At 43.8% G+C, this 8,784-nt stretch overlaps 1 protein-coding gene across 1 annotated transcript in view; it reads left to right on the forward strand.

Annotated features, from left to right (window-relative positions):
• Positions 1-1,448: 1,448 nt before the first annotated feature.
• LOC135225748 (nucleolar protein 4-like) overlaps positions 1,449-8,784 on the forward strand; it is a 158,621-nt gene continuing 151,285 nt past the window's right edge. The window contains exon 1 of the mRNA XM_064265147.1: positions 1,449-2,969. Coding sequence (XP_064121217.1) covers positions 2,289-2,969 — 681 coding nt within the window. The 5' untranslated portion in view covers positions 1,449-2,288. The remainder of the gene's footprint in view (positions 2,970-8,784) is intronic.

The raw sequence follows: 8,784 nt of genomic DNA on the forward strand, positions 1-8,784 counted from the left end.
TATAACTACTTTCAAAGGCTACACAGCATTTCCACTCCACAGGATAATGAACCTGACCAACAATAAAGCGAGATTAAAATGACCTTCCTTAATGGAAACTGGTTTACCACTGTGACGGTCCTGTCGCCGTACCTAAGAATAATCTTGAAGAACCACTGACTGTCAGTGTCAGTGAGTCTTGAATGCAGAACTGCGATAGTCGACAGCTTTTGAGTGCGTTGGGTTTTTGTGACTGGTGACCTCTTGCCCTTCGTGAAATTTCATCCAAATGACGTTTACCGTTGTGTTGTTATTGTAGAACAATTCAATTTTGCCTTTTCTCTTTATTTTCTGTATAAAAAAAATCAATGTTAGTCTTAAAATTCATTCATTATTTTATTTGTATAATTATCAGAGAATAATTTCCCCATTCTCAATACACGCTGGAGAAATAGGAACGTTGAGCTACTACCACTACACAAGGGATCTTGGAGAGGAGGAAAAAAATAACAGTGAAACCTTTGCAGGTTATTCATACGTCATTGAGAAGTTCCGAGGCGTGAGACTAACCATTGTGGCTGCTAAACATCATGGCAGAGACATTTGATGGACTCTCACCCGAATGCTTCTTCGTGACATTTGTCAATAACTCAGCCAGGATACGACCACAAGTGAAGTAGAAGTAAAAACGACAGTGAGTTATCACGCCATTATCAACTAATAGCTCGGGTTGTACCAGAAATACTGGCTGAAGTCATGGTAAACAAGATGAAACCTACAACAAACACGGCAAGAAGCAACAACTGCAGCACCAGCAACAATAACAGACGCCATGATTCACTCAGGCTGTAATATTCAGCAACTGAAATCATTCCAACAACTCCTGCCATTACCCTTACCCCCACCCCTCCAAAATCCACCTAAATGCAAATTTTAAACACGTTGCGAAGCGCGCCGATTTGAAGCACCGTGGCGTGTGTACATAACATCGAGCTTGATTCTAATTTATAAGCACAAAACGCAGCCTAACTTCAAAGTCCACCGAACTCGCTTAATACAGCAACTTTCTACTGGCACCGACACAAGCGCGCTTTTTTTTTTTATTATTATTATTATTCCCTCGCTTTTAAGCACTGGGAATCGCCAATTCGACTATTAATGGCGAAAGAGAGTAACACTTCGACCATAAGTGCTGTACCCGCAGAACGGGAATATCAAGTGTGTGTGTGTGTGTGCATATATAATATGCATGCAAGGAGAGAGATTCGTGTGTGTGTATGTGTATGTGTGTGAGCGCGCGCCGATCTATGTGGGGAATGACAAGTATCAACATCATTATAGACCCACATAATATGAGGTTAAGGGAGGCAGGGTGCACATGAACATGCCATTCATGTACACACACATGCAGACACCCTCATGAGCGCACACACACAGACACACACACTAGACGGGTTGCGGGAGGGCTCTCGGTCAGTTGGAGTCAGATAGCGGTTGGCGGTCGGTGTGAGAGGAGGTTGTAGTCGCTCGCTCTTCCCTGGCTACCTCACTCCGGACACCGCACGTCGCTTACCGTGCTATATCGCCGAGACGCGACAACTAACGGCGAATGTTTTTTTTCTAGTTTGTTTGTGATCCAGTGGCAGATTTTTGAGGTTATTTATAGTGGGGATGTAAAGAAATATTTGATAAAAAAAATTATTAATGACTCGGAACTAACGTAGGCGTATGTACGAAATAGTGTACTATGATGAAAGTTTCAGCAGAAGAGAAGCAACCCCACTTTGATCTGAGAATGGGGAAAAGACTTTCGACATTTTCAGAAAGTAGCATTTAGAAGCAAAATACAGACAAGATTATTAACGTAGTATAAGCCACTGATGAAGAACTAAGGCCTAACAAAACCCCTGCAGTGACATCTTGTAAAAGTAGGTTAACTCCTTGGAAAAGTAAGGAATACTGTGACTGATCCATCAAATCAAAGGAAGTTCAAGAGGTGACAATGCTAGACCAACTTGGATTCGAGACGCTCGACCTATGACCCCATGCGGGAGAGGAGAGAGTGACGGAAGTTCTTGCGAGTTCAAGGTCGTTTCCCGAGGAACAAGTTTCATTTTTATACGTTGACTTCGAGGTGTGGCTCCTATCCATTCGTAGTATTATATTTATTGGTTTCTTATAGTTACTGCCTAGGCCTAATGGTGGGCTGCATTCCTCTGGTGTAAGATCGTTGTCTCAAGGTTCGTAAGGTTAAACGCTTTGTAATAAACATTGTTCCTTCGCTTGTAAGTGGTATTCAGTCAATTAAAATGTTAAACTACGCTGCTAATCTCGGTCCACTGAATGACACCGGAAACATCCTGGGGCACTGGGGGAGCCCCCAAGATGCTGGTGCCCGGACGGGAGCTTCGTCCCCTCCTTCAGAATCTACGGCGAGCAAGTCACCTGTCGTCAAGATCGTCCATCCAATCACCATTCAGTCAGAGAGGCCACAGGACAGATCACCCAGGAAGAGGGACCGCAGGACGGCCGGACTCCTACTGAACCCTGGAGGTTCCCCTGATATGCCACAGGGTATGAGGGAACCCGAATTTAAAGGGGAAATTCACCCCCCACCAACCAAGATGTCCCGTCTGGGCATGTACGAGACGTACCAACCGTGGGTCCTGCAGACCTACGGAGACTCTGCCAAGACGAAAACGATCACCAGGAATAAATACCAAAGAATCCTGCAGATCCTTCGTGGTGATTACGTCGACAATGAGACGTCTAAGTTCAAACTGTGGGTCAAAGGCCGCGGATTTAGGATTGGGCCGCCCCCAGGGTTCGTGGGGAATGGCGGAGGAGGCGTGGAAGACACCCTGAAGGACCCCTTGAAGGAACCCCTAGGGATCACCCAGTTGTCATCGACGGGTACTCCTGCGTCTATCGACTATAATCCTGATAAGGATCCGTTTCCTGATATCTACGTACAAACTGGAACGATCAAGGTGAGGTCGAGAGGTAGTTTTGGTTTGGATTATTTTGGAGAGAGAGAGAGAGAGAGAGAGATGCTTAATTCCGATCATTCTTTATGATGTTGCAGGTGTTGGCCGTATGCCCCGCCGCGCACACACACAAGAGAAAGAGAGAGAGAAAAAAATCACAAATATCTTATGAAGTCTGTTTTGGAAATGTAATTGTTGGTAGACACCGGGTTTCAGTGTTTAATATTCTATACCGATTCACGGACATTTTCTTGGTTACACACACAGATATATATACACACACACACATATATATATATATATATATATATATATATAGTATATATATATGTGTGTGTGTGTGTGTGTGTGTGCGCGCGCGCGTGCGTGCGTACATGCGCTCTCAGAATTACATACAAAAAGTGTTATGTATAGTGCATTATTATATACTTTTTCTTTTTTTCTATAAAATATATTATTTGCTGTTTTCCATCATACTTGGGTAGAATTTGGGCGTTCCCGCTCTCTCTCTCTCTCTCTCTTCCTCTACTTAGTCCGATCCTTCTGCTTTCCTCCCACGTCTATCTATCCCCTCCCCTCTCCCGGCATCTTTTCTTGATCCTCTTTCAACTTCACATTTTCGCATCATTTCTTTTCAGGCCCCCTCCCCTTCCTCTCTTCCTCCTCCTCCCTGTAGTCTTCCTTCTTACTCCCATTATCACTTCCGCTTCTCTCCCTTCTCCCATATTCACGACTCCATTTTTATTCTTATCAGTTTTTTCCTTCCCGTTCATTCCCAATTTTTCCCCTTGACGTGATTTTTCCCCGTTCTCTCAGCTCTTCCAATTATTTCATCTTCATCCATTCCCTTTACGCTCTTTTCCCCTTGTTTCTCCATCCATCTGTTTTATCATCTCCCTCTTTTGTGTGCTCTGCATTTCTTACTAACGATCAGCAACTATTATTTTTCTCTGTTCATTATATTTTTGTTACTTTGTTATATGTTTGTTAACTCAATCTGCAGTCATAGATTTTTCATTCACCTTTTTCGAAATAATTAGCATAGGCCTAACCATAAAAAGAATATAGACCTTTAAATGTTAAAAGTCTGAAATGCAGGCTTTATGAATGTCAAAACTCGACTGATTAAAAAAAAGTAGACATGTGTGATTTAAGAATACATCAGCAAACCAAGTAGGATTAAAAAAATATGGAAAAGCAGACTTCGTTATTTGAAAAAAAGCAGAAATGAAACTCATGCATATAAAAAAATCGAAAATTAGACTGAATGAATTTATTAATCCAGAAATAGTAATGTTAAAAAATGAAATATACGAGTCTAATGATGTGAAAAAAGGATGTAGAACCCTTAAATAGAAAAGAAAAGGGATGTAGACCTAGCTATGTTAGAAGAAGAAATACACAAGCCTAATGATTTGAAAGTCAATATGTAGAACTCTGAACAAAAGAGGGATGTAGACCTAGGGGATATGCTGTTCTGGTCTTCGGCCTAACTGTAACCGAAATGAACCATCCCCTAGTTGATGTATGTAAAATTAATTTAAAACTCACTCTTATCCCCCATCCCACAGACTGCTTATAATTAGCTCTTATTGTAAAAATGTCGCAATCTGTTGTTATGGCTAAAATTGAAATAAATGACTCATTTTTTGTCGATTCCCTGTCTACGTAGATGCTTGCTTGGTTGCATTAGTACTAGGGGTTCCCTCGATTGAGCTTTATCGTTTTTATAATAAGGGTGGAAAGATTTGTGTGTGAATGTGTCTTTTCACTGTTGCTTTCTTGATTGTCAGTTTCTTACCTCTTCTGCTCCTCCTTTTGCACACTAATCTCACCTCTCCTTTAAGCCTCACTAATCTCTGGCTTTTCCCCTCCCTCCTCTACCCTCCTTTGCAAAACATACACTTTGCTTCTCACGGTTGCTGAGTTTCGTTTCTTTATTTAAATTTGTCTCTCCCTCTATTATATATATATATATATATATATATATATATATATATCTATATATATATATAATATATATGTGTGTGTGTGTGTGTGTATGTGTGAGTGTGTGTGTGTGTGTGTGTGTGTGTGTGATGTGTGTGTGTGTAGTTTTTATACGTATGTTTGCGCCTGTTGATCAGTTGCGTGATGGTAATCTGTTTTTCTTTTATCTTATCTTTCTATATATCTATATATATATATATATATATATATATATATATATATATATATATATATTATGATAACGCATTTTAGTTTTCTTTATTTCCATTTCCTCCCAATTATATTTGTCCAGATTATTTGTATTTTTCATTAGTCTGTATTTTGCTTAGATAAAGAAAAACACACAGACAGCAGAACTCTTCCCCCTTCCAACAAACCTGAACCTCCTCCCCTTGCTAACTATAGCAATCAGCCAACCCCTTCCCTCTTTCTAGCCATTTCCACTAGCATTTCCATCCTGAGGCAGTTCCTCTGCCACCACTATCATTTCCCTCACCATAACAACGGCAGGGTGTGGGGAGGGGGATGAATCGCCTGGGGAAGGGGGAACTTTATTCCGCTCCCCCTCCCCCCCTTAGGCAACACACCCTTGATTGTGTCGGCTACAGACCTGTGCGCTCTGCTTCTGCCGCTGTGTGCTGCTAACACCTGCCTTAACATCATTATGGAGGGGACTGGGCTGCCTGCAGGGGAGGGCCGCTCCAGGGAACGGGAAGGCTGGGCCCTACTCCTAATGAAGAACGAGGAGAAAGAGAGGAAAGCAAGAAGGAATCAAAATTTTAGGCTAAAGGAGAAAAGGTCAATGATGTGGCTGGAGGCCGATTATATATATATATATATATATATATATATATATATATATATACTATATATATATATTACACATATATATAATGGAGACGAAATAATGTCTTTGTATTATATTAAGTTTCCATTGGTTGGCTAATTATGTCGTCTACTCCCAAGATACACATAAACATGTGGTGAATGCTGTGACAGAATATGGGGCGATTTTTAAAATTACTGTACAATTAATATTTGATTTCAAACATATATTATATATATAATATATATGTGTGTGTGTTTGTGAAGAGAGAGAGAGAGAGAGAGAGATTGTGTCTTTGCTAACCCTTCCTTGCCCTTTTTTCTCTTAATTATACTATCGGGAGCATCTTTTTCCACCGGACTGTTTCCCTCTGTTCAGGATTTTTTTTTCTTAATACGGTCTGAATGAGAAAATGTTGCATATTTACATTGCAGATAAACTGTAAGTGTCAGGGTAGATGTGTTTCTGTCATTAATCATTCCTTGTTTCTTACCCACATTTGTTTTATCTTTATTATTGTTTGTGGTAGTTGTGGGGATCCTTTTCTTCTTGTGGTGTTGTATGTGTCTTGAGAGCTCTCCTCGTCCTCTTTACCTCCCTTCCCCTCTCTCTCTCTCTCTCAGCCTTTGGGTCTCATAGTCTCCTTCTGCAGAACTCTTCTCAGCGCCCCCCCTCCCCTCCCGTGATAGATCCACCCCCTCCTGGCGCGGCCACAGAGTGCAAGCTACGGGACGGTTAAGGATGGGAGGGGAGGAGAGAGGGACAGATAGGGGGAAGACACACAGGGAGTCAGTCATCTGCTGGGCCGGGCCCTTCATGGGTCGAGTCCTGTAAGTGTGTGTACGTGAGAGTGTGTATGTGCAAGTATGCGTCCACATGTGCGTGTATGTCCGGCCCGTTGGTTGCTGCTGCTGCTGCTGCTGCTGCTGTGGTGGTACCCAGACCCGAGGGCTAGAAGGGCGCGAGTCTTAAGTGATTTATGTAAGCGTGACGCCCTTACGACCCTGGCTGGCCGTGAGGAGGATGTGGAGTTTCAGATTAACCGTGGCCCCGTGGGTGGCGGGACCCTCTCTCCTCTAAGAAGTAGGAGGGGAGGGAAAGGATGATAAGGGGTCTGACGATGAGGGTTCCCTGATACTACTACCTTCACAGACCCCTCTAATAATAATACCACCTTCATACCAGGCAAGCCACTCATACCACCTCCTCCCCTCTCCTCTCCTCTCCTCTCCTCTTGCTCTTCGTTTCTGCTGCTCTTCCCTCCCACTAGTCGACCTCATCTCTTTCCTTCTCTCTCCATCTTCCTCCTTCTCCTTCTCCTCTTCCAACTCACCCACTTGAATCCACCTCTCCTGGAGTGATTCTAGAGAAGAGTGAAAAGCCACTTGTGTAAAAAAGGGACGGGAGAGGGGGAAGGAGGTCTTTAAGATGTCTTTTTTTATTTTTTCTCTTTCTCCATCGGTGGGCCAAAAACCAGCAGCACTGAAGTCGTGAACGAGTGAAAAGAACAAGAAAGAGAGAGAGAGAGAGAGAGAGAGAGACGGACTGAAAGAGGAAGAGGGAAGAAAGTAACGAAAGCATGTGGAAAACGACCGAACCATTTCTGAAAGCGGTGAGAGGCGGGGGTCGGGGGACGGGGGCGGTTTGGTGGTGAGAGTGGTCGCGGCTGCCTGCCATGTCTCGCACACGCCTCCGCCCACCACTGCGGACAAGAAGGGCGTGAGCTTAGCGGGTGGCCTCGTGGCTGCCGTGCCTTTATGTCGGCCGACGTCGCCGCCTCCTGTGTAACCACCAACACGCCCGCCACCAGCACAGGGGACCTAACCCGCACGACTGCGCCAATACCACCACCATCATTATTTATCGCTCCCCATCCCTTCCTACCTTCTTTATTCTCTACGTTCCCCCTCCCCCTTCCCCTCCCCCTCCTCCTTCACACAGAAAGGAAAAGAGGAAGAGGCTAAAGTGCGTCCAAGAGATCGAAAAACTAGCTAGCTAGAGAGAGAGAGAGAGAGAGAGAGAGAGAGAGAGAGAGAGAGAGAGAGTGGAGCGCTTGAATAGAGAACTAAGTGGGTGGGTAAATTAGGTGTTATTTGCGGCCGTGTCAATATGCCATTGGCGGGATCATTATTTATATCGGTCTCTGTCCCATGCATCTTTTATTCCTCCTTGCCCCCCACTACTACTACAGCTACTACTTATCGTTATTTATTGCTGTGCTAAGAAGAGTAACTTTAGGTCATGTCATTTTGATAGTAGGAATAAGACAAGTCTCAAGAAAGTATCGGGCGCACACACACACACACACTCGATGTCACATATGCCGTTTTAGTGATCATGTAGAGGGTGGGACCCCCTACAGGCATATGGGAGACCCATCGCTCCCTTGTCCCGTGGTAGCAAGCGAAGTGTCAGCTGCCCGGCCTTACCCGAAGTGTGTGTGTGTGTGTGTGTGTGTACACTGGAAGAAAAACGTGTGCGCATTGACAGTCTACATGTGTTTGTATGTATTGTGTGTGAGTGTGTGTGTGTCATAGAGAGAAAGAGAGGCACTAGTGTCAGCGGCATAGATAGGATTACACTATTTTGGGGCTAAAGCGTATGGTGTCGCTTGGACTTGGTATGTGAAGCTTCCTAGCAAACAAACAGTCAACTATGCGTATGTGTACTAGATTACGGGGTCCGGTGATTAATTAATATCGAGGAGTCTCTCTCTCTCTCTCTCTCTCTCTCTCTCTCTCTCTCTCTCTCTCATGTCTGCCGTTGCAACGCCGTGTGTGCGCATCGGCGGCGCTCAAATGTCTACACGGGACGGGTAAATACCAGCTCAGATCATTTAATGACAGGTGTTTTAACACACACCGTTGAACTCCTGTTTTGAAAGCAGGCTCTCTCTCTCTCTCTCTCTCTCTCGAAGAAGAAGAAGAAGAAGAAGAAGAAGAAGAAGAAGAAGAAGAAGAAGAAGAAGAAAATGTTTTTTGGGGGTGTAGCGGAATTGAATGT

Source organism: Macrobrachium nipponense, chromosome 13, assembly GCF_015104395.2.
Source record: "Macrobrachium nipponense isolate FS-2020 chromosome 13, ASM1510439v2, whole genome shotgun sequence".
Lineage (NCBI taxonomy): Eukaryota > Metazoa > Arthropoda > Malacostraca > Decapoda > Palaemonidae > Macrobrachium > Macrobrachium nipponense.